General features: G+C 38.6%; 1 protein-coding gene across 8 annotated transcripts in view; it reads right to left on the bottom strand.

Annotated features, from left to right (window-relative positions):
• Positions 1-26,250, bottom strand: part of SYNRG (synergin gamma) — an 87,031-nt gene extending 60,781 nt beyond the window's left edge. For 6 of the 8 annotated variants that reach the window (XM_080826228.1, XM_080826230.1, XM_080826232.1 and 3 more), the window contains exons 1-4: positions 26,108-26,239; positions 18,837-18,877; positions 15,143-15,264; positions 606-736 (exon numbers count right to left, since the gene is read on the bottom strand). In XM_080826228.1, the coding sequence (XP_080682354.1) occupies positions 606-736; positions 15,143-15,264; positions 18,837-18,877; positions 26,108-26,184 (371 nt within the window). In that variant the 5' untranslated portion in view covers positions 26,185-26,239. Of the gene's footprint in view, positions 1-605; positions 737-15,142; positions 15,265-18,836; positions 18,878-26,107 lie in introns of all 8 variants that reach the window. The other 2 variants (XM_080826229.1, XM_080826235.1) reach the window with 1 other exon arrangement.
• Between the last annotated feature and the right edge of the window lie 1,380 nt (positions 26,251-27,630).

Raw genomic sequence — 27,630 nt, 5'->3', positions numbered from 1 at the left:
CCCGATGCGGGGCTCGATCCCAGGACCCTGAGATCATGACCTGAGCCGAAGGCAGAGGCTTTAACCCACTGAGCCACCCAGGCGCCCCTATATCTGATTTTCTTAAGACAACACTATTTCCCCATTAATTTTGAAATATACAAAATGAGTCCAAAAAATGATTTACCTAAGTTATAGATATGAATTTATTTCTTGTCTAATTTGCAAAAGAAAGGGACAATCTTTTGCATTCAGAAATAATCTCAAAAAACGGCCAGGGAGGTAGACAAAAAAGAAACTGACTTGGGAAGGCAGTGTTGTACAGGAGAAAGAGCAATGCTTGGGGCATCAGGAGGCCTACATTCGGGTCCAGGCTTTGCTAGTAACTACGTGATGGGGGCTGACAAGAAACTGCAACCTCTGAACTGCATTTTCCCTAAATGTAAAATTACAGGGTTGAATTAGAGGAGCCATAAGATCTGTTCTTGCTTAAAACTTATATATAAAAATGTATTGCAAGTATCTTAAATGTGACACAACTGTACTGGTTTCAAATCTGCATTAAAGAACTGTTCTTAAAATAGCAGCTATCATGCGTCTTTATGCTTGATTCTGAGGTCTCTTACTGTTGTTCTTCAGCAAACTGCTTCTGCATGTCTGGAGTGTACTGTGGGCCCGGAGGACGCATTCCCAGGAAAGGCGTTTGTCCCAGGTAAGGCATTCCTGCTGCTGGCATTGGGCCCATTGGTATTCCTGCCTGAAAGAAACAAAGGCTTGAAAAACACAATTCCTCCTTTTAATTGTTACACAGAAAAACAATGACTTCCATAAATTCTTACTTAGTGTTTTTTTTTTTTTAAGATTTTATTTATTTATTTGACAGACAGAGAGCACAAGTAGGCAGAGAGGCAGGCAGAGAGAGAGGAGGAAGCAGGCTCCCCGCGGAGCAGAGAGCCCGATGCGGGGCTCGATCCCAGGACCCTGAGATCATGACCTGAGCCAAAGGCAGAGGCTTTAACCCACTGAGCCACCCAGGCGCCCCTTACTTAGTGTTTTTATTAATGAACCATATGATTTTCTTTTAAATAATAGTCAAAAAAACACACACTAAAAATGGAAAGCTCCCCTTACTATCTCATCCCTTTCATTTCCTTGTCTCAGAGGTGCCCACTGCTAACAGTCTGAGGGCATGTGTGCTTGGAAGCACACGGGTATGTTCTAGTCAGTTCACTAACCCATATTCTTTGAGAAGAGGTATCATATCTTACATGTCTTTGTATTTCCAGCAGCAGATTAGAGCTTGCCATGTGGTGGTTATTCCAAAAATGAGATTAAACATGCTTTCCCAGTAAGTATGATAGGATAATAAATATTTTGATGTTTATTATCACAGGCCTGATAGTCAAACTTCCACAGAAAACAAAATATATTCAATCAGCAATAAGTGATATAGCAATACCACAGCATAAAGTTTATTCAAGCATCCAAAAGTAAGAATAGTATTACACAACAGCTAATCACAAAATCTAATGTTAATAATGATGATGATGACACTGATAATGATGATAATGGCTTATTTTACACTGAGTGGAAATTCTACTTCTCAGCCTTCTCCCTGACAGGCTTCCCTTCTCTTCCCTAATGGAAACCTGGCTGTCCCTGGAAGCGCTCTCTCATTTGGAGGCTGCTGCTTCTCTTCCACATTTCCTGCTTCTTCTAAACCTCTTATCCTCTCTTCCTTCAAAAACCAAAATACATGCATCTAGCTACTTTAGTCACCCAAATTGCCCAGTCCGTTCATTTCAGGATGGCTACTTTCAGTTATAGTGGATGAAGGATGTGTTTGTAATAATGGTTAACTCCCCTACTTACACAAACTTGGTTAATGTAAACTACTGAAATTAAATTACTTTAAGGTTAAGATTATTTTCACACTATGGGAATTAATATAGTCAGATTTTCATCACTTCATTTTTTTAAAAAGATTCTTTACTTTCTTTTTTTTTTTTAAAGATTTATTTATTTGACGGAGAGAGATACAGTGAGAGTAGGAACATGAGCAGAGGAACTGGGAGAGGGAGAAGCAGGCTTCCTGCCAAGCAGAGAGCCCAATGCGGGGCTCCATCCCAGGACCTTGGGATCATGACCTGAGCCGAAGGCAGACGCTTAACGACTGAGCCACCCAGGTGCCCCAAAGATTCTTTACTTTTAAGTAATCTCTACATCCAAGAGGCTGGAACTCAACCCCAAGATCAAAAGTCACATGCTCCGCTGACTGAGCCAGCTGGGTGCCCCATTTTTAATGTTTTTTTCTTAAAAGATTTTATTTATTTATTTGAGAGAGAATGAGAGAAGAGAGAGAGAGAGATAATGAGACGGGAGAGGGTCAGAGGGAGAAGCAGACTCCCCACCAAGCAGGGAGCCCGACGGGCGACTCGATCCCGGGACTCCAGGATCATGACCTGAGCCAAAGGCAGTCGCTTAACCAACTGAGCCACCTGGGTTTTTTTGTTTTTTTGTTTTTAAACAACACTAAGATCTTGACTTTAATCTAAAAATGTTTGTTGAAGAAATCATGTTAGTGTTTTCCTCAAAGTACTCCCTTTAGAAATTATCAAAAATATCCCTTCATTCTGAACCTTGAAAAAAGTGCATCTCATTGAAACAGTAGGGGATTGTTTTAAGACCTAGAAATAATATAATGTGGGTAAAGCACCTAGAACACTGTGTAGCATATATGAGTAAATAGCCGTTATTATAATTATTAAAAATTACACTGCTGAAATATAATTATACTGATGAAGTAATACTCTCTCAAAAACAATGATGACCCCATTTTTTTTTATGGAACAAAGTAGGATTCTGCAGGCAAATACAGAGTCAAAGCAACTAAATAAGAAAAATGAACATTTCATAGTTATAATATACGTATCATTTTATTGTGTTCATGCCATATGCCAGCTATAGAAGTAGGTACTTACATACACTATTCTCAATATATGTAAGATCCTTAGAATTAGAGATATTTCTGATAACAATCAACAAGAATACCTTAATATTAACACTTATGAAGCTCCTCATATGTCCCAGGGACTTTTCTAAGGGCTTTATATATATTAATAGACTTAATTCTTGTAACAAAACGAGGCGGTAGGTGCTACTATTATTCTCATTTTATAGATGAGGAAATTGAAGTACAAAATAGTTAACTACCTTATTTATTGTGGGTAAGTGGCAGAGCCAGTATTAGAACGAGGAAGTGTCTGGTTCCAAAGTCCACGTTCTCCACCATTAGGCCATGCTGCCTCTCCAATTACCAGCTACCACAGATTTAGACTTAAAAACAATTTTAATGTGTTCTGTTGTGTGTTTATTCATATGATCAGTTATATACTTGCTCAATGAAGAGTAGCAGCTTGGAAGGCTTATGAATGGTTTTAGGACCTTACAATGGGAGTTACAAATAATTCATACTGAAATTACTAACACTGTCTATTCTAAATCTTGGGTGGGGATGGCAATGTATACTTACTTTTAGTCATGGTGTGGTTCTCTTGCTGCTAAAAATCAGCACTGTAGTCCTAGGATTACATTTATTTATTTTTTCCAGATCTACTTAAGTATAATAACTAAATCAATTCCTTATTTTTTCCAGCTTTACTGAGATGTAGCAGACATAACAATGTGTAATTTTAAGGTATGCAACCTGTTGATGCGATACACTTATATACTGCAAAATAATTGCCACTGCAGTATTAACATCTCCATCATGTCACATAACCACCATTTCTCTCTCTTTTTTCTTTTTTAAGATTTTATTTATTTATTTGACAGATGGAGATCACAAGTAGGCAGAAAGGCAGGCAGAGAGAGAGTGGGGGCGGGCAGCAGGCTCCCTGCCGAGCAGAAATCCTGATGCGGGGCTTGATCCCAAGACCCTAAGATCATGACCTGAGCTGAAGACAGAGGTTTAACTCAATGAGCCACCCAGGCACTCCTCATCATTTCTTTCTTGCGATGAGGAATTAAGTTCCTTTTTAAATTGACTTAGTTTGGGGCACCTGGGTGGCTCAGTGGCTAAAGCCTCTGCCTTCGGCTCAGGTCATGATCCCAGGGTCCTGGGATCGAGCCCTGCATCAGGCTCTCTGCTCAGCTGCGAGCCTGCTACCGTCCCCCTGCCTCTGCCTGCCTCTCTGCCTATTTGCGATCTCTGTCTGTCAAATAAATAAATAGAAATCTTTTTAAAAAATTGACTTAGTTTACTCAAGGCACATAAAATGCAAAAAAACTCCCCCCAAACTCCACTCAACTCATATAGGCCAAAAGATCAGATATTCCACAAAAACAATAAAGAAATAAAGAAGGCATTTTCCTGCACACTGCCTTCCTATTTACAAAATTCTGTTCTTCAAGAAGATTCAAGCTTGCTGAATGGTATTTTGTCTTTCTCCTAGTACTGAAAAGTTACTTTATACATTTATACAGTTTCTTAATTCATTCTTTTGAAATCTAGATATACCAAAAGGTTAAAAAATACTAAACTTTAGTTATATACTGGGTGGATGACATGACAAAAGAAATAACTCAGAAATCTGAGATATATCCAAAAAACTGCTAAAAACACTAAAGATAAAGAAATTCACTCGTAGATGTAGAATACTGAAGGCTACTGAAGACTTGAGTTAACTGGAGAGATAGGACAGACTAAAAAAGTAAAAATATCAATTTCAATCAAAATCTCGACAGATTTTACGTGGAATTTCACAAGATTATCTTAAAAATTTATACTTAAGAGGAAAGAAATATGAATAGCTAAAATTCTTTAAAAGAAGATCCATTCAAGCAGTTATTAAGGCTTATCTTGGGCTAGAAAAATTAGGAGACTAAGATAGTTACTGATGCAGGGATAGACAGAGATAGCAATGGGATAAACAGAAGAGCTCAGAAACTGACCCAAAGCACATAAAGAAATTGGATAGTATAGGAGTAATCTTAGAAATCAATGAGTAAAGAATGGGCTACTGATAAATGATTTGAAGACAACTGTCTACTCAAATGGAAAATAATAAAATTAGAACTTTAGACTCACACTGAGACCAAAGATCAACTCCAGATAGGTTTAATAAGAAAATACAGGAGAATATTATTATGATCTCAGAGTAGGACTATATCTAATGAGACATAAAACTCAAAACCATAAAAGAAATGATTTATCCATCCGTCTGAACTTTTACAACACAGGACACTACCACCAAAATTAAAAGACAAACCAAAGTATAGGAGGAGATACTGGCAACACAAATAACCACAAAGAATCCAGAATATACAATGAACTCTTAGAAATCAATAAAACTGGAACAAACAGCAAAAAAGTGGAAGCAACTTAAACGTCCATCAACCGAAGTATATATACTGATGCATTGGAATACCACACAGCAGCTATATGAACAAACTTGGCTTCACTCTGTAACAGGGATAAATCTAGGGAAGAAACAATGTCCAATTAAAAAAATCAAATGCAGAAGGGAACAAAACCTAGAAAATATATAATGTCCATGAATATTCAAACATGTAAAATAGTAGAAGTATAAGAATACATATGAAAACAATAAGCATTGAATTTTTGATAGTGATAACCATCTCTGGGGAAGTAGAAGAATGGAATTATAATTGTTTTGTTCAATTCTTAAAAAAATATAAGGCAAATATGGTATGTTAAAATTTGATAAAACAATATGACTATCTTCATAGAAAATCCTGAGGAATCTACAAAAAAAATTCCTGTAATTTTTACAAAACAAACATACCCAAATCAATCATTTCTATATATTAGCAATGAAAAGGACACTGAAATAAAAACTACAATGCCATCTATAATTACTCAGAAGAATGAAATGCCTAGATGTAAATCTAACAAAACATTTAAAGAATTTATATGGTGAGAACGATACAATGCTGATGACAGAAATCAAAGACCTAAATAAATAGACACATATACTGCTCATATAATGCAAGAATCCACATATTAAAGATGTCAATCTCCCTCAAATTGATAAAAAAGGTTTACCATAATTCCTATCAAAACTCCAAGAAGACTTTTCATAGACATAGACAACATTATCCTAAAACATGAATGGAAAGATAGAAGAACTAGAATAGCTAAAATAATTTTGAGAAGGCTTATCATATAGCCAAAGAGATTTAATTAGTAATCAAAATCACCCAACAAGAAAAGTCCTGGACCTGATGGCTTTGCTGGTAAATTCTAACAAACATTAAAAAATAATAATAATAAACAACTTGAGTCCATGAAAACCTTAAAAATTTGTACATCAAGAAATACTATCCACAGAGAAAAAGGAGCCCACAGAATGGAAGACAATATTTGCAAATCACACATCTGGTAAGGGATAAATATCTAAAATATATAGAGAACACTAACTCTGAAAACAACTTGAAGACTGGCAGAATAGACCTTCCACAGCTAATTACAGAGAGAAGCCCATATCAAAAAGCGTAGGAGGGGAGCTGAATGAAATGGAGATAAGTGGGGCGCTTGGGTGGCTCAGTGGGTTAAAGCCTCTGCCTTTGGCTCAGTTCATGATCCCAAGGTCCTGGGATCGAGCTCTCTGTTCCTTGGAGAGCCTACATCCTTCTCTCTCTCTCTGTCTGCCTCTCTGCCTACTTGTAATCTCTGTCTGTCAAATAAATAAATAAAATCTTAAAAAAAAAAAGAAAGAAATGGAGATAAGCAATATGCCTGATAAAGAGTTCAGGCATGGTCAGTAATGGTCACAAAGATACTCACTGAACTTGAGAAAACAGTGGAGGATCTCAGTGAGACCATCAACAAAGAGAAAATATTAAAAAGAACCAGTCAAGGCTAAAGAATTCAATAACTAAAATTTAAAAATACACTAGGGGTAATCAACAACAGATTAGAGGAAGCAGAAGAATGGATCACCAATCTGGAAGCCAGCTTAATGAAATGCAACTAACCTGAACAGCAACAACAACAAAAAGAATAATAATAAATGAGAACAGGTTAAGGTAACTCTGCAATAGCATCAAGCATAACAATATTCATTTTATAGGGATTCCAGAAGAAGACAGAGAAGGGGGCAGAAAACTTATTTGAAGAGATAGTAGCTGAAAATTTCCTAATCTGGGGAAGGAAACAGACATCTAGATCCAGGAATCAGAGAGCCCCCAACAAGATAAACCCAAGGAGGACCATATCAAGACATACAATAAATAAGAAGTAGTGATAAAGAGAGAATTTTAAAAGCAACAAGAAAAAAGAAAAGTCAGCTCATAGCTTTATGGGATTTCCCTTGTACAAGGGACAGCTGATACAAGGTATCAGCTGACTTTTCAGGAGACAATGCAGGCCAGAAGGCAGTGGCATGATATATTCAAAGTGCTAAAAGGAAAAATCTTGCAAACAAGAATACTCTACCCTGTAATGTTATCATTCATAATAGGAGAGATAAAGAATTACCCAAATGTACAAAAGTTAAAGGAGTTCATCACTAAACCAGCCTTATAAGAAATGTTAAAGGGAATTCTTTGGCAAGAAAAGGCCATAATCAGGAATAAGAAAATGATGAAAGGAAAAAATCTCACAGGTAAAATGCAAACACATAATAAAAGTAGTTGATGAGTCACTTATAAAACCAGCATGGAGGTTAAAGCACAAAAGCAGTAAAACCAATTATATCTATAAAAATTAGCCAAGGGATTTGCAAAATAGAAGGATGTAAAGTATGACATCATATACATAAAATATGGGAGAAGGAAGTAAAAATTTAGTGCTATTAAAATGAGTTCAAACTTAAGTGACTATCAACTTAATAGACTGCTACAGGCATAAGATGTTATATATGAACCTAATGGTAACTACAAATAAAAAACCTGTAATAGATACAAAAAAAATAAAGAGAGAGGAATTCAAACATAATACTAAAGGAAGCCACCAAACTACAAGGAAAGACAGCAAGACAAGAATGAACAAAAAATAATGACAAAAACAACCATAAAGAAGTAACAAAATGGCAATAAGAACATGATTATCGGGGCACCTGGGTGGCTCAGTGGGTTAAAGCCTCTGCCATCAGCTCAGGTCATGGTCCCAGGGTCCTGGGATCAAGCCCCACATCAGGCTCTCTGCTCAGCGGGGAGTCTGCTTCCCTTCCTCTCTCTCTGCCTGCCTCTCTGCCTAATTGTGATCTCTGTCTGTCAAATAAATAAAATCTTAAAAAAGAAAAAAGAACACGATTATCAATAATTACTTTATTTAAGAGATTTATTTTCTTTTAATTTTTTTAAAGTAAGCTCTATGCCCAAAGTGGGGCTCGAACTCATGACCCAGAGATCAAGAGTCACATGTTTTACTGACTGAGCCAGCCAGGTGCCCCTTCAAAATTACTTTACATGTAAATAGACTAAACATTCAAATCAGAAGATATAGGGTGACTGAATGGATTAAAAACAAGACCCACAACCTATATGCTGCCTACAAAAGACTCTCTTTGGAGCTAAAGACACATGCAGATTGAAAGTAATAAGGGAGGGGTGCCTGGGTGGCTCAGAGGGTTAAGCCACTGCCTTTAGCTCAGGTCGTGATCTCAGGGTCCTGGGATTGAGCCCCGTATTGGGCTCTCTGCTCAGCGGGGAGCCTGCTTCCTCCTCTGTCTGCTTGTGATCTCTCTCTGTCAAATAAATAAATAAAATCTTAAAAAAAAAAAAAAGGTAGTAAGGTATATAAAAACATTCACCATGCAAATGGAAGTGAAAAGAAAGCCAGGGTAGTAATACTTACACCAGACAAAATAGACATTAAAACAGACTCTAACAAGAGACAAAAGGACAACAGGATATAAAAATTATCAGTATCTATACACCCAACATAGGATACATATATAAAACAAACATTAACAGACATAAAGAGAAAAACTGACAGTAATACAATAATAGTAAGACTTTAACATTCCACTTACATCAATGGAGAATATTTGAATGACACATTAGACCAGATGGACCTAACAGATATATTCAGACCATTCCATCCCAAAACAGTGGACTACAGATTCTTTTCAAGTGCACATGCAACATTCTCCAGGATAGATGACATCTTAGTCCACAAGTCTCAATAAATTAAAGAAAACTGAAATCATATTATGCATTTTTTTCAACCACAACAGTATGAAACTAGAAATCAGCCATAAGAAAATATCTGGAAAGAACACAAATAACATGATACTAAACAATGAATGGGTCAACCAAGAAATCAAAGAGGAAATCTCAAAATACATGGAGACAAATGAAAATGAAAACACAATGTCCAAAATCTTTGAGATGCAGCAAAAATTGTTCTAAGAGGGAGGATTACAGCAATACAGTCCTATTTCAGAAAAATCTCAAATAAAGAACCTAATCTTATACCTGAAGGAACTTGGGGGAAAAAAAAGCCCAATGACACCAGCAGTTGGTTCTTTGTATAGAAAAACAAAATTGATAAACCTTTAGCCAGACTCGTCAAGAAAAAAAGGACTCAAATAAATAAAACCAGAAATGAGTAAGGAGAAATAACAACAAATACCACAGAAATACAAATGATTCTAAGAGAATACAATGAAAAATTATATACCAACAAATTGGACAACCTAGAAGAAATAGATAAATTCCCAGGAATATGTAACATCCTAAAACTGAATGAAGAAGAAACAGAAAATTTATACACACTGATTACTAGCAATGAAATTGAATCAATAATCAAAAAAATTCCCCAAAAACAAAAGTCCAGGACCAGATGCTTTCACAGGCGAATTTTACCAAACACTGAAGGAAAAGTTAATGCCTAGTCTTCTCAAACTAGTCCAAAAAACAGAACAGTAATGAAAGCTTCCAAATTCATTCCACAAAGCCATAATTACCCTGATACCAAAACCAGACAGACACTACAAAAAAAGAAAACTATAGGTCAAAATCTCCGAGATACAGAGACGTAAAAATCCTCAACAAAATATTAGCAAATCAAATCCAACTATACATTAAAAAAATCATTCACCATGGTCAAGTGGGATTTATTTCAGGGATGCAAGAGTGGGTGGCTCACTATTTGCAATCAGCATTGATAAATCACATTAACAAAAGAAAGGACAAAAACTGTGTAACAATTTCAGTAGATGTGGACAAATCATTTGACAAAATACAATATCCATTCATGATTAAAAACTCAACAAAATGGGTTTAGAGGGAACATACCTCAATACAGTAAAAGCCATATATAAAAAACCCACAAATAACATACTCAATAGTGAAAAACTGAGAGCTTTTCCTCTAACACTAGGAACAAGACAAGGACATCCATTCTCACCACTTTTTTTCAACATTTCAACATTCCATGTACTGAAAGTCTCAGCCACAGCCATCAGACAAGAAAAAGAAATAAAAGGCATCCTAAATGATAAGGAAGAAGTAAAACTGTCTGTATTTGCAGATGACACGATACTATAAATAGGAAACCCAAAGGTTCTACCAAAAGACTGTCAGAATTGACAAATGAATCAGTAAAGTTTCAGGATACAAAATTAACATACAGAACTCTGCTGCATTTCTATACACTAATAATGGAGGTAGCAGAAACAGAGATCAAGAAAACAATCCCATTTACCATTACACCAAAAGTCATAAAATACCTAGGAATAAACTGAACGATGGAGTCAGAAGACCTATACTCTGAAAACTATAAGATATTGATGAAGGAGACTGAAGATGACACAAACAAATGGAAAGACAGCTCATGGACTGGAAGAATATTGTTAAAATATTCATACTACCCAAAGCAACCTATACATTCAATGCGATCCCTATCAAAATACCAACAACATTTTTCACAGAACTAGAACAAATAATACTAAAATTTGCATGGAACCACAAAAGAGCTTGAATAGCCAAAGCAATCTTCAGAAAGCTGGTGGTATACAACCCCAGATTTCAAGATATACTACAAAGCTGTAGTAATCAAAACAATATGGTACTGGGGCATCTGGGTGGCTCAGTTGGTTGAGTGTTTGCCTTCTGCTCAGGTCATGATCTCAGGATCCTGGGACTGAGCCTGGCATTGGGCTCCCAGATCAGTGGGGAGTCTGCTTCTTCCTCTTCCTCTGCCCCTCCCCCTGCTCATGCTCTCTTTCTAATAAATAAATAAAAATCTAAAACAACAACAGCAACAATAATAATAATATGGTACTGGCACAAAACCAGATCAATGGAACAGGACAGAGAGCCTAGAAATAAATCCATGCAAATATGGTCAATTAATCTACAATAAAAAGGCAAGAACATACAATGGGGGAGAAGACAGCCTCTTTAACTAATGGTGCTAGGATAACTGGACAACTACATGCAAAATAATGAAACTGGGCCACTTTCTTACACCATACTCGAAAATAAACTCAAAATGGATTAAAGACTTAATGTGAGACCTGAAATTATAAAACTCCTAGAAGAAAACACAGGCTGTAATTTGACACTGGCCACAGAAATTATTTTTCTAGATATGTCTCCTCAGACAAGGGAAGCAAAAGCAAAATCAAACTATTGGGACTACACCAAAATAAAAGGCTCATGCACAGCAAAGGAAATCATCAACAAAATGAAAAGGCAACCTACTGAATCGGAGAAGGTATTCGCAAATAATATCTGACAAGGGGTTAATATCCAAAATAATTCGGTATCTATTCAGTATATATAATGCAACACCAAAACACAAACAAGGCGATTAAAAATGGGACCTGAATAGACATTTTTTCAAGGAAGACATCAGATGGCCAATGACACATGAAAAGATGCTCAACATCACTCATCATCAGGGAAATGGAAATCAATATTACAATGATATCACCTCACACTGGTCAGAATGGCTAAAATCAAAAACTCAAGAAATAACAAGTGTTGGTGAGGATGTAGAGGAAAAGGAACCCTCATGCACCTTTGGTGGAATTAAAATTGCTACAGTTACTGTGGAAAACAGTATAGAGGCTCCTCAAAAAATTAAAAATAGAATTCCATATGATCCAGTAATTCCACTACTGGGTATTTACCCGAAGAAAATGAAAACATGGGGCACCTGGGTGGTTCAGTCAGTTAAGTGTCTGCCTTTGGCTCAGGTCAGCATCCTGGGGTCCTGAGATCAAGATCCGCATCAGGCCCCCTGCTCAGCAGGGAGTCTGCTTCTCCCTCTCCCTCTGCCCCCAACTTGTGCCCATGCTGTCTCTCTCACACTGTCTCTCAAATAAATAAATAAAATCTTTAACAACAAAAAAAGGAAAATGAAAACACTATGCACCCCTATGTTTATTGCTGCATTATTTATAATAGCCAAGATATGGCAGCAAACCAAGTGTCTATCCAAAGATGAATGTACTCCATTTATATACACACACACACACATACTAATGGAATATGACTCAGCCATAAAAAAGAATGAGATCTTGCCATCTGCCATGACACAGATGGACCCTAGAGAGTATAATGTGTAAGTGTATAATGTATAAGTACACATAATACTCATTATACTTATAATAATACTAATTAATATATATATATAATGTATAAGTACAACGCTAAGTGAAATAAGTCACTCAGAGAAAGACAAATACTATATGATTTCACCCATATGTGGAATTTAAGAAACAAAATAAGGGAACTGAAAAAAAAAAAGAGAGAGAAACCAAAAACAGACTCTTAAGAGATCTAGCATGTGCAGATGGAGGTGGATGAAAAAAAAAGGGGACCAAGAGTATACTTATCAGGGCAACTGGGTGGCTCAGCCGTCAAGCTCAGGTCATGATCCCTGCGTTCTGGGATGGAGCGGGCATCGGGCTCCCTGCAGGGAGCCTGCTTCCCCCCTCTCCCTCTGCCTACCTGCGTGCTCTCTCTCTCAAATAATAAATAAAATCTTAAAAAAAAAAAAAAAGGAAAGAGTACACTTATCTTGGTAAGGACTGGGTAATGTATACAATTGTTTAAACACTATATTGTACACCTAAAACTAATATAACACTGTGTGTTAACTATACTTCAATAAACAACAACACTGGATTCTATGGTAGATTCTTTCCAGCTATTTGCTGTCTTTACTCTAAGATTACATCCCTAGTATATTCTTCCTGGTATATTCTTCCCCTACTGCTGTTTGTTTTGGACACATTACTTTGGTAAGTAGAAGTAACTGATAAATGCCACTTCTGAGAGGAAGCTCTAAACATTGTAACAGGGTCTGGCCATCTCTTTTCCCTATGTCAAGGGTCTGGGATCCTAGGATCTCAGGGTCTCAGGATAAAGAACACATGGATTGGAGTCACAGCCAAACCACAAAGGACACCCATCACAAATGAAAAATAAACTGTTTTCTTAAGGCAGAGATTTTGGGATTGCTATTTATGTAACATAACCTAGCAAAAGCTGAGTAACATGGATTTAAAAACCTACAAAAGCTCAATTTAGTCCCATTTCTTTTACTGGAGATGAATGAAGAATGATTCCGGAAGTTCTCTCAAATCCTTACATAGAGAACAGAAGCTTTATTTGCTTATATGACTTCAACACGACAATAGCTTCAACTTAAATTCTGATCATAAATGCTGAATATTACTTATTTATAAATTATATACATTTTTGCAAATACAATGTGTTACTGTACTAATATACTGTATACATAATTAAACAGTCATAGAAAATTTTAAATAATTGGCAAAAACAAAATATATGCCATTATAATATTTATTAACAGTATGCAAACTTTTTTGGTTCTGGCTTATTTGTGAAGGAACACATTTATTTTAAGGATTTATTCATTTATTCTAAAGAGTCAGTCCGGGGGGAGGGGCAGAGGGGGAGAGACAGTCCTAAGCACACTCCATGTTGAGCATGGAGCCCAACACAGGGCTTGATTCCATGACTCTTGAGATCACAACCTGAGCAGAAACCGAGTTGGACACTTAACCAACTGTGACACCAAGGTACCCCCAATATGTTTGTTAAAAAAAAATACTGTAACACTTTGGATTCAGCCATTCAAAGACCTGACTCCTAGATTCAGTTTATTTGGCTACTTGGTTTAAATGGATATCATAGCTAGAGAAGATAATTTACAAAGAGAGATCCAAAATGGAAGAAGCCCATCTTATCTTAGTGCTTACTAAATCCTGATATTATCAGTTTCATTCACCAATTCTAAAATTAAAATGTAACATTATTTGCTTTTTTTTTTAAAGATTTTATTTATTTATTTGACAGAGAGACCACAAGTAGGGCAGAGAGTCAGGCAGAGAGAGAGGGGGAGAAGCAGGCTCCCCGCCGAGCAGAGAGTCCGATGCGGGGCTCGATCCCAGGACCCTGAGATCATGACCCGAGCCGAAGGCAGAGGCTCAACCCACTGAGCCACCCAGGCGCCCCACATTATTTGCTTTAATCAGTCTACATCTCACCTGCTCTCACTCATCAGCCCTCTAATGATTTTCCTTCTATCTACTTTTGCCCTCCTCTCTCCCTCCAATCCTTCTCTAGTCCATAGTCAGGATGACCTTTCTGAAATACAAATCTGATTGTATCATTCCACTGCTTTAAACTATTCAATTGAGAGAGAATTCAATGTAGAATTTGTATAAAACAGACTTACTCAAGACTTAGGTTCAAATCCTGGCTTCCAATGCTCTGTGAGCATCTTCACAAACCTATAGATTCCTTCTCAGAAAAATGGAGACACCACCTCTTTAAAAAATTATGGGGGTTACATAATTCAATATAAAGAAGGCTCTAAGTCTTCCAAACAATGACACTGCTCCTTTTCATGAGAACAATGTTATTTCTAACAATGCTTCTTCATGGCATCAGGTCCCTGAACTTTCTAAGATGTCATTCTAAAATTCTTCTAAGCCAGTAATCAAATAAAGTAGGCACCAGATTTTCCTTACATGACTTATCTTGTTTTTTCCCCCAACTCCAATGAACATATCTTTATTTTATTCTGAAGGAAGCCACCTGAGATGCAGACATTTATTTCCAAATATAACATTAAGCTCCTAGCATGTAGTTAGTAAGTAACACATAACAACAAATAATAACTTTGTAAACAATTGGTTAAAGAGGCAAGTACCTGCATGGCAATTGGTCCTTGGGACATTTGAGAACTATAATTCATTCCTATCATGCCTTGCATATTAGGCTGCATGACAGAGACCATAGGAAATCCTTGCTGCTGCATTGGCATCAGTCCTGCTGAAAAACAAAGGTGTCATTAAAGTCAACGTATTTATTTTTTACTTAAAAACTTTTTTTTTTTTTTTTTTTTTTTGAGAAAGAGTGTGCACATGCACACGCTCTTGGCAGAGGCAGAGGGAGAGAGAGAATCCCAAGTGGGCTCCACACACAGCGCAAAAGCCCAACACAGAGCTTGATCCAATGAGCCCGAGATCACGACCTGAGCTGTAATCAAGAATCAGATGCTTAACCAACTGAGCCACCAGGTGCCAGTAAAGTTAATCTATCTTAAAGTTAATTTTCTTAAAACCGTAAGTACATGAAGGACTTGTTGCTTGGGAGGTAGCACAGTTTAGTGGAAAAAGCACAGGCTGTGGCGTGAGACAGACTTGAGTAAAAATTCCAGTTCTATCTCTTACTTAGCTATGCAATCTTGGGCAAGTTGTAAAACTTTATCTGTAAAGTGAAGATAATAACCTTTTTACAGCATTTTTGTGCATACTTAAAAAATGGACAGGATGGCCTAATTGTGGTATTTGGCCTTCAAGAAGGACCCCAGCAATTTCTGCCTTTTGGTACTCATTCCCTTGTCATTCCTCCCATACTGAATAGGGCTGACCAGTACAACCAACAGGATATGGTTAAATGAGCATGTGTAACTTCCAAGGCTGGTTTCTTTTTTCTTTTTTTTAAAGATTTTATTCATTTATTTGACAGAGAGAGAGAGAGGAGAGAGAGAGAGAGAGAGATCACAGGTAGGCAGAGAGGCAGGCAGAGAGAGAGGGGGAAGAAGGGCTCCCCTCTGAGCAGAGAGCCTGATGAGGGGCTCAATCCCAGGACCCTGAGACCATGACCGGAGCCGAAGGCAGAGGTTTAACCCTCTGAGCCACCCAGGCACTCCCCAAGGCTGGTTCTTAAAAGCTACTGCAGCTTCCTCCTTGTTCTCTTCCATCACTTGCTCTGGGGAAAGCTACTGCCACATCATAAGAATACTCAAGCAGTCCTATAAAGAATCCATGTGGCATGGAACTGAAACCTCTTGCCAAAAGGCAGCACAAACTTGTCATCTATATGAGTGAGCCATCTTGGAGATCACCCAGCCCTAACAAACTTTAAGATGCCTGCAGACGTGGTTGACATCTTCACTGCAATCTCTTTGGTCTGGAGCCAAAACCACCCAGTGAAGCCATTCCCAAATACCTGATTCATGGATACAATGTGAAATAATAAAATTTGTATTTTTAAAGTTTGGGGGTGTTTTTTTATGCAGCAGCATATAACTACACAATAACATATATACTAATAGCACGAATTGTGGGTGCCAATGAGAAATGTCACTTAGTACCTTTGGGACTTGCTTAATTTCGTGCCTCAGTTTCCTATCTGGAAAGCTGTTTAACACCTAACATTCTTAAAGAAATGATATTCCTCTTCTCTTTCCTTACATGAACAGTTAATATAACATTTACCACAAAATAACCATCAGGATGGAAAGTATATAATTTAATAAATAATATTGATTGCTAAACTGAATGCTATACTAAAATATAGTGTATTTTAGGCACAGTTCTAGAGAGTTGGTATACAAATGTGAACAAAACAAAATCCTTACATGGCCCGAATACAAATTTCAATCTAATTTTGCACTTTGTTACATTTATGTTGGTTCTACTACAAGGAGCTTTTAATCAAATTTTGATTTTAAAAAATTAAAAGTCCGATAAAGTATACCGCATTTACCTTGTGAGTTCTGGGAACCTTAAAGGTTATTTAAACACAGTTTAATCTCATAAGCATGAACATTCATATTTACAAGTACATTAGAAGCAGCATTTACCTATTCATTCAATCATTTATTCAAAGATTTGAGGGCCAAATCCTCATCAGGTACCATTCTAGGGACATGGCGGTCTACAAAACCAGGTCCTTACCCTCATGGAACTTACATGTTTTCCCTCTTGCCCCTTTGCACCTAAAGCTTTGTTCATCTGGATTAGTTTTATTTAATTTTCCAATGGGTAACTCAGGCATCTGGTACAACATTTAAAGGTATGAAAGTATGCACAGTGAAAACTCTCGTCTCTCTCTTGTCTCCTGTTCACCTACTACTCATGATCTTGTGGCTACTCTTGCTGTCAGCTTCTTGTATATGCTTTCAGAGTTAATCCATGCATAATTTAAAGGCTTCTAATGATCATAAAGTCCACGCTAACATACTTTGTAAAAAGAAAAAAATCTCAAGAGCAATTCCAAATTCCAGAAGAAAAAATATTAGGCAAGCTTTTGGGCTCTCTTCTTGCTCCATATGAAGATTTTTACTTGAAAGTTTTATAAAAATGCAAAATCTTGAGCCACAATAATGAATAACTCTGTAACACCCTCCTAAAGAACAAAAGCTCTCAAACCACTCGCTCTAAATCTGGGACACATCTAATTACAGAGAGCTTAAATAATGCATAAATGTCAGCACAATGAAAATAATACAACTGACCCTTGGAAAAATTTACCTGAAACTCAACCTCCATCATTGATTCCAAATGGAGACAAAGTCAGTATGAGCCACTGACCACCTGCTACTGAGCCACTCTTTATCTTTCATCTCTATTGGTGACCTGGGAGTCTCTGTTTCTCCAGAAATTCTACCATAAGCAATCAACACTGGCTTTGTGAGAAGGGACGGTTGTTAGAAGCAGACTGGTATGTGTCCGGGGTACAATGAAGAGGGTGTGAGCAGAAAGAAGAGAAAGGCAGACATATTCTTTCTTCAGTGCTGTGTCCCAGTGGCACAGCTGCATGAATCAAGATTGTATCCCTTCACTACAGTTGCCCTAAAGATACGGCTAGAACTGATACTGGCAGGCCCTTGTCTGAAACAGAGAGAAGGGATATACCCAGTAAAAAAATTGAAAAGAATAAAACTGAGACTTAAGAAATAATTTATACTGGGGCACCTGGGTAGCTCAGTGGGTTAAAGCCTCTGCCTTCGGCTCAGGTCATGGTCTGAGGGTCCTGGGATCGAGCCCCACATTGGGCTGTCTGCTCAGCAGGGAGACTGCTTCCTCCTCTCTCTCTGCCTGCCTCTCTGCCTACTTGTGATCTCTCTCTGTCAAATAAACAAATAAAATCTTAAAAAAAAAAAGAAAGAATTTATACTGCACCAGAACATATGATTTCTTACAAACACAAGACCAAATTCATATAGAGAAAACACAGTAATATAAAATAATTAAAGGGGTTCATTTAGTCATTCAACAAACACCCACAGAAACCCTATAATCTTTTTTTTTTTTTTTAACCCTATAATCTTCTATCAGTATGTTGGGAGCTACAGATACCAACGAGCATAAGGCAGACAAAGCTTCTGCCCTATGGAGCTAACAATCTAGAATTACACAATTTTTGCGATTTTTTTTTTGTATTTTGGGGTAATTTTTGAGAAATTTTAAGAATAGCAAATATATATATATATTTTTTTCCAAAACTGTAGGAAAATTTTACTCTATCTGGCAGCAACAAGACTTTTTTATCCACTTTATTCCCAAGTTCAGAAACATGACAGTGCAAAGTTTATTACTTCAGCTTTCACATACCTTGAGGGGGTCTCATTCCACCTGCAACAGGAAACATGAAGCTGCAAACAGAAGAAAAATATCAGGATTTTAATATGTACAAGGATTTCAAATAAAACATGTAATTTTTTAAATAAACAAAAGAAATGTAAACAGGGTCCTGCCATTTGTTCTACAGTAGATAGTATCAACACAGAATGAACATCTGTAAGACACATGCCTGCACAGGGAGAACATTTTTGAACTAGAAAACAGAAGACCTTGAAACTAGTCCCAGTCCTGTCATTGTGTGGCTTCTCTAGATTCCAATTTCTGCATCCATAACATGAGTAGGCTAGATTAGATTCAATTCAGCGAACATTTATTAAGTACCTCCTACATGGAGGAATTGAATCAGCTTACGGTCTTGTTGAGGACATGCTTGCAGGCGACTAACTCTAATGTCAGAGAGAACATGCTAAGTGCTGGGAGAAGTCCAAAGTACTAATGGATATGAAAATAAAAAGATTAATTTGATAGTCAAATTAATCTTTTTCCTTCCAGAAGGAAGGTAATAGCTCAGGGAGTTTTGTGAAGGCATCTTTTAAGCTGAACCTCAAAGTCACACTGCAGTTTGAGCAAAAGCGGAGGCCAGAGCTGTGTGTCTAGAGAAATGATTTAAGGTTGAATATAAGATATAGAATAAGAGAAGCAGGCTGTGGAGGATCTTTTATTTTCCTTTGAATACTATATGAAGGCAGAGATTATGAACTGTGGTAAAAAATACATCCCCAAATTTTACCACTTTAACCACTTTTAAGTGTACAGTTTGTAGCATTAAGTTCACTCACGATGTTGTACAACTATCACCATTATCCATTTCCAAAACTTTTTTATCATCCCTAATAAAGACTCTATACCCATTAAAGAATAAGTCCCCATCACTCCCTCCCCCAACCCTTGGTGGTCACTACTTTTTGTCTTGAATTTGCCTATTTCTAGCTACCTCAGATTAAGTAGAATCATAGGATACTTGTCCTTTTCTTTCTTTTTTTTTTTTTTTAAGGATTTTACTTATTTATTGGATAGAGAGGGAGAGAGAGACAGTGAGAGAGAGAACACAAACAGGGGGAGTGGGAGAGGGAGAAGCAGGTTCCCGGGCTGAGCAGGGAGCCAGATGTGAGGCTCCAACCCAGGACCCTGGGATCATGACCTGAGCCAAAGGCAGACGCTTAATGACTGAGCCACCCAGGCGCCCCAATATGCCTGTCCTTTTTTTTTTTTTTTTAAAAGATTTTATTTATTCATATGTCAGAGAAAGAGCAGAAGCACAGAGAGCTGTAGGCAGAACAGGCAGAGCAGGCAGAGGGAGAAGCAGGCTCCTGGCTGAGCAAGGAGCCCGATGTGGGACTCGATCCCAGGACCCCGGGATCACGACCCGAGCTGAAGGCAGATGCCCAACCAACTGAGCCACCCAGGCGTCCCATACCTGTCCTTTCTGTATATGGCTTATTTCACTTAACACGTTTTCAAGGTTCATCCAAGTTGTAGCAGGTGTCAGCACTTCTTTCCTTTTTATGGCTGAATAATAAATACTCCATTGTATGTACATACCACATTTTGTTTATCCACTCATCTGTTGATGGATACTTGGATTGTTTCTACCTTTTGGCTATTGTGAATAATGCTGCTATGAACATTGGTTTACAAGTATCTGTTTGAGCCCCCCCGTCAATTCTTTTGGGGATACACACATATATATACACACACACACACACACACACCCCTAGGGGTGGAATTGCTGGGTTATACAGTAATTGTGTGTTTATTTTCTGAGAAACTGCCAAACTGTTTTCCACACCTGTGGCACCATTTTACATTCTCACTGGCAATGCATGGGGCTCCAATTTCTCCACATATTCACCAACACTTGTTATTTTGTGTTTTTTTAAAACAATAGTTATGCTAAGGAGTATGAAGTATTAGCTCACTGTCATTTGATCTGCATTTCCCTGATGTCAGAGGTTCCAAGTAGGGATCATTTCTAAGTGAAATGATCAGAAATGTGGTTTAGGTTTTTCAAGGAACAGGGTAAAGCAGAGAAGATTTGAAGCAAAAAGAATCAGTTAAAATACCACAATAAACTTAATAAGAGGAAAATGGCCATAACCAGAGTGGTGGGATTAGAAAAGAAGTGGCGAATGAAAGCTATTTGAAAGGAAGAAACAAGAGGACTTGGCAATTGCCAGGATGGAGAAAAGCAGAGAAGAAGCAGACAGAGCTGAAGATGATGCTGAGAATTTGGAGCCTGAGCAATGGCAAGGATGGCGATACTGTTTCCTAAAAGAAGGAACTGTTGAGTAGGTTTGGTGAGAAAGGAGGCAGGAGTGAGTGCCTCTTTGAGGAGCAATCTAGCAGGCAATCAAAAATGTAACTCAAGCTCAGGAGAAGGGTTTAGATCAATCCAGCCAAGATTTTATTTTTTTAAAGATTTTATTTATTTGTAAGAGAGAGCACAAGCAGGAGGAATGGCAGGCAGAAGAAGAGACAGAAGCAGGCTCCCCGCTGAGCAGGGAGCCCGATGTGGTGCTCAACCCAGGATCCCTGTGATGATGACCAAAGCCAAAGGCAGACACTTAACCGACTGAGCCACCCAGGTGCCCCTAGCTAGGTTCTTCTAAACAAAGGTAAAAAATAAATAAATAAATAAATAAATAAAATTATGCCCTGGTTATGAACGAAATAGCTAAGGAAATTTGCATAAATAGGGAAAAGACACCAAAAGGCAACTTGGAGAATTCTTAGGATGCAAACTGAGTAAGGAATGGCCACTGAAAACCAAGGGAGTTAGTAATAATTGAGTGATAACTAAGAAAGGACCACATTTCAGAAAGAAGTAAGTAGTTACCAGTATCTAATGCTTTAGAAAAGGTGATCAGAATGAGGATTAACAAAAAAAGCTGTTTCCCAAAATGCTGATCTTTGAGTAAACAATGTCAAGAGGAAGAGAAGCTCTTGGACTCTGTAGGGAGAAAGGTTTAGGATAGAAAAGATATACTTAGTAATTGATAAAACAAAGTTTTTGAGGGAATGAGATTAACAAAGGAAGGAAGCAAAAAGGATCTGCGTTGAAAAGGAAGAGGGACTTCTTTCTATGATCCCGGAGGGAAAGAAAATGGGACAATTCAAGGAAGAAAAAGTCTGAGTGGGAAAGACTCAATTTGAGAGTCAAGTATCTGAAGGGGGTTTCAGATAATCTTTAAAGAATCTAGTGAAATCCAGGAATTATATGCCAAACGTATATGCTCTTGCATTTTTCCATTGCCTAACATCCCCTTCCCAGGAAAAAGGCTAAAAACCAAACTTTAGAGTCTTTTAGCTCTGAAATATTTTTAATTAAAAAAAAACAACTGTGTAAGGTGGTTTACAAAGTTCTAGTTGGATATCTATCTGGTTATATGTGATTTATAGCTCTGTAGAGGATTTGAACTGTTAGCAATTCTACTGCTGACAAGCAGGCCCATGCCCAAAGAGAGGCTTCAATAATGAACAGCTTTTCTGAACTGCACACAAAATGTATTAGCTAAGCCGTTTTACCTAGATAAGATGTTTAAACTGCAAGTTGAAATTTGGTAGTATCAGTTTTTTAAAAAAGCCAGTCACACGCAATGTATCAACTTGTCAAGACTTCTTCAAATAGTTTTAAAGATTACAATTACCAATATGGCTTAGTGCTAAATAAAAACTAGAAACTCAAGTTATATTTTCTTTTTTCCAGTTCAGCCATAAGTTAAGTGTAAAGTTCTATGCAAACCCCTTCACTACCCTGTCCTATTTTCCCCTCTGTCAAATGACACAGAACTGCAAGCTTGCCAAGGTCCCAACTAAGATAACCAAATAGACAAGAATAAATGTATAGGATGTATAAAGGCTACCTTGAAAACCAATAAAAACTAAATTAAGAACATTACTGACAAACATGATTTATTCCAGTAAGCAACCCAAACTAGTGACCTATGCACCATTCATATGATTCTCTGGAATGTTTAGACAACTAACATCAACAAGCAGCTAAGACACTGATAAGACAGCAAAAGTCTGGCAAAAAACAAAAAAACCCAAACCCAAACACTGGGCAGCAAGACGACCAATACTTTAATTTCAAAGGTAAAACCACTATTTATTACCAATATGCGAGCATGAAAGCAGAACCGGGAGGTCTACTTGTCACATGTCTATCTGGCTCATTCTTCCCTTTCAGTTACCTTTGCTAACCCTTCCCTTCGCAGGCATGGACTCCAACAAAATCTCTTAAAGCATCTCCCTCTTCCAGACTCTCAAACTCCTAATACAGCTCATAGAGCACAGGTGAGGTGTGTCTTCCTAAAGGACCATTTGTCTTTTTTTTTTTTTAAGATTTATTTATTTATTAATTTGACAGACAGAGATCACAAGTAGGCGTGGCGGGTCGTGGGGGGGGGGGGAAGAGTAGGCTCCCTGCTGGGCAGAGAGTCTGATGAGGGGCTTAATCCCAGGACCCTGAGACCATGCCCTGAGCCGAAGGCAGAGGCTTAACCCACTGAGCCACCCAGGCGCCCCTAAAGGACCATTTGATAAGGCACTCCTGGCATTAAAACTACTTAGTGATTTCCCCTTAACTTGAATTTCCTTACTTTATATCCAAGGCCCCCTCCAGTTTTAGCACAACTTTCTCAGTTTAGGCTCACAAAACTCATCTCCCACTTAGTGCCACGATCCATCTGGCCTTACCTACTGTTCCTTAATGTGCAGTAGGCCTTCACATTTCTTACGACAGTCCCTTGACCCCTTCCTCTTCCTCCAAATGAGACCCAGCTGAAATACCTCCTTTGCTTTCAATGTAGCTTAAAGCTACAAATATTTATAGAATGTTTTCTATGTTACAATGTACTAGAAGCAGTGGGAGATGCAAAGATGAGGAAGTCCTTCAGGAGCTTAGAAAAGAGAAGAAAAAACATAGACAAGCTCACAAATGAGAATATCCCGGAAGGACAGAGACTAATCAAGATCTTTCAATTCTTTCTTCTCTGCAGTACTTGTCTCAAAAAAAAAAAAAAAATTATACTCATCTCTTGGGTAAATTTTGTTCTTTATATAACTCTATCATTTATTCGAAAGTAGCCCAACCAGGATATCAATCAAAAGTAGGCTAATGTTAATGAAACTGGAAAAAGCCATTGCTTTTTGTTTAGTCTCTTAGAACAGAAACAGTATCTAAGAAATATGGTACCTTATAGTTCCTGGATTTTCCCCATTAAACACTGAGAAAGGTTGCCTGGCTTTCTTTCTCTTCCCTTAAAATATACCCAGGCTATCATAATGTTAACTTCCTTATAAAATAACCTTGACCCTCACCACTGCACTCTAAAAACTGTAATATTCTTTCCATATTGAGTATACAGCTTTTCGGCCGCAGAAAGTTTCCAATATATGTAACATTTACCATACATTTTGCAAGGAAAGGAACATTTAAACCACTTTTCTCTCCCATATATCCTCTAGAGTTTTATTTATTTATTTTTTAAAGATTTTACTTATTTGTCAAAGCACAAGCGAGTGAGCACACAAGCAGGGGGAGCGGCAGGCAGAGGGAGAAGCAGGCTCCTGCAGAGAGGGTAGCCCAATGCGGGACTGGATCCCAGGACCCCAGGATCATGACCGAAGCCCAAGACAGCTACCAACCTACTGAACCACCCAGGTGTCTCTATCCTCTAGAATTTGAGAATTCGATGTTACTCCAACCAACTTTTACAGATGAAAGAAATTTTAAAATCAATCATTCTAACTTCTATCACAATTCAGGCCACACTTATTTTTAAAAAAATGAATGTACATTAAATGGTGACATTAAAACACTATAAACTAAGGGGAATGATCCACTCAACTTTCTGCACATGAGGTCCTCCCCACGCACAAAAAACAGAACCCAAATCAAACCACCGAAAGAAAATCCACAGGCCTAAAATACCAAATTTATATTTTTTCAGAACTTAGTGCCATAACTAATCATATACTTGATCAAATTAATGCCATTCAAGAACATTTTAGAAACTGTCATCGCATAGAGAAAAGAGATTACATATTTGTCTTCTGCAGCCAGAAATTGACTTATATCAAGTATTCATGAAAGACTCTAATTAGAGTAGATTAGAAAACAAAAGTTTTAAATCTAAAGTAGAAGATGTGTCAAGGAAATGGGAAATGGGGCTGCACACAGGTGGTTCATTCAACAACCACAGCCCTTTTTTCCTAGCGTATATATATAAGCACTTGCAGGAGGTGGTAACTTTAAAGACTTTACACTTCTTAGTGTTCCTGACTCCAAAATTAAAACACTGCCTATGGAAACACCATCACTTTGCTTTCCAAAAATAATTTCGGATGCTTAAGATAAAAGGCTAATTTTATCTTCAAATGTGTATGTATGTACTATGTGTTGGTTAACAAAACAAACTCAGACTAGGTCATTACAGGAGTGGGGTGAAAACTTTCCCGACTAAAGGATTTCCTTAAATGATGAACTTGACAAGTTGCAGACGTTCTTCTTTATCATTCTGGATACGAGAACAACAGCAATTTTTATTTGACAGAGGACAGATTCATTTAAGGACTAAGTAAAGTCTGGAAGCTTTGTTCTAATAACTGCGTAACTGTTGTTTAACAATTGATTTTAATAAGGTGACCAGTCTTAAGAGTTACGTCTACAAGAGCTTTATTAATTCAAAGGTCTTTAGCTTTTCCCGCTGTTTCTTTTGTGTTGCTGAGGTGATAAAAAGGACAGGACATTCTAAACGGGGGAAGACAAATAGTACACACACACACAAACAAACACACCTTGCAAACGGCTGTTCAGTTTTGTGGCCAGATTTTTCAGAGCCTTCACTACCCTAACCCTGGTCAAGCCCGGAAAGCCCTGGGAAAGGGAAGTCTGGTCGCTCGGGCTAGAAGCGAGAGGTCGCTTTCCCCAGCCCCGGCCGGGTGCCAGCCCAGCCAAGCGGACCCTCTCCTCCTGCTCCTCTTCCTTCTCTCCTCCCCGCACTGGGACGCTCTCTCTTGCTGCTCGGCCCCAGCACCAGTGCCCCTGAGCCTGGGAGACAGGAGTCGGGCGCCGGGTTTCCCCCACCCCCTCGGCCTAGGTCCCCAGAGGACCCCCTTCTCCTGTAACCCAGTACCAAAGGAAAAGGGTCGAAGCGGGCGAAAACCGCCATAACCGCCACACAACCCTCGCCCCCGCGGGGCCTGCCCTGGGGCCCAGCCCGGCTCTTGACACTCACCTGCCTCCCCCGGCGGCCCCAGCCCCGGCTCCCGCGGCCCCACCGCCGCCAGCTCCCGCTCCTGGCCGCAGCGCCATCTTGCTCCGAGCCGGCCGCCGCCACCTTACAAGCAGCTGTCAGCTGAAGACAGCCACTTCCGGGGCGAACGCCAGCCCCTCCACGCCGCGGACTGGGCGACGGGGCGGAGCCGTGCGCCCACGTGACCCTCCGCGCCCCGGGGAGGCGTAAGGTGGCGCGCCCTCGTCACGTGGCCCGACCGCTGCCGAGGGTACTGCGAGAGCGATTCTAGTTCTGGGGTTACCCGGGCGGCTCGGGAGAGCTGATTCATTCTCTGGCAAGGGCCTCGGAGGGACCGGCTGGTGGCCGAGCGGCAAAGCGATGTCCTTCGGTTTGAAAAACCGTCATGTTGGTTGGTGGAAAGAGGAGATTGAATCCTGCTTTTCAAACTGGAATGAGGGATGTACGGATATTCTTTTATTCTTTTTACACGTAAAGAATAGGTGGATCCTGGACCCTCCTTTGATAGCTTCACAGAGCTGATCAGTGAGCACCTCTCTTTTTCCCGAGAACTTGCTAGCTTCCTCTCGGCACCCACCCCAGAAGATGAAGGTGTTTGAAATTCGGTAAAGCAGCCTAGCTCAAATAAACCTATAACCCGTATACAAAACCTTCAACGCGCATCGTTCATGTGTTTGGTTCTGCCACCACGCTACCCAATAATCCCAGCTTTCCCTATATTTGTAAGCAGGGGCAAAATGGTGTTTGGAAAACAGTTCATTACTCTGAACTTACCTCGATATATATCCATATATATTATGTCACGTATAATACAAAATCTGGGCATATTTTTACTTTTTTCCCCTACTCGAACTACCGTAAGTAAAATACAAAAGTCCAAGGCTAACCTTTTCAAGCCTTCAAGCAGTTTGCTTATTAGCGAGTAGTGGATAATTAGTTTTACCTTTCACTCTTGCCCCAAGGCTTTTACACGGAAACCATTTGTAATAATAGTTATCTTATTGGGCACAAATCACTAGTCAGGAACCATACCGAATTTTTTCAAATCCTCAGTGTCCCTAGGAGTGAGTATTGGCATTTTGCGGATGAGAAAACCAAGGTTTAAAGAAGTTGTAATTTGCCCCGGTCATAGAGTTGCAAAGCAGCTGCACCAGGATTCAAACCCAGGTGTTTCACATAAAAGTCCTTACTCATTTCACTAGCGCAGCTGCTAGTGAATAATTCAATTATCATGTATTCTCTTTTCACAACGGTCTACCAATTTAATTTCTTCTTTAGGTGAAACTGAAATTTCTGTATAGTCCCAATTGATTAAAAGTGCTAAATTCAGTATTAATCCATTGACAAGGCAAGTTAATACTGGTGTATATAGCCACCGTTACTTAAGGATGGGTAGTTACACAGGAGAAAATACTCACAAGCAAATGAAGGGAGTATTTTATCAGGATCACAGATGTGATCTCGTTTCTGCCATGATACTTTGTTCTCCTTTGCCTGTGGATTCC

The sequence above is a fragment of the Martes martes genome, assembly GCF_963455335.1.
Source record: "Martes martes genome assembly, chromosome: 16".
Classification (NCBI taxonomy): Eukaryota; Metazoa; Chordata; class Mammalia; order Carnivora; family Mustelidae; genus Martes; species Martes martes.
This window is presented reverse-complemented; position numbering and strand designations above follow the sequence as displayed.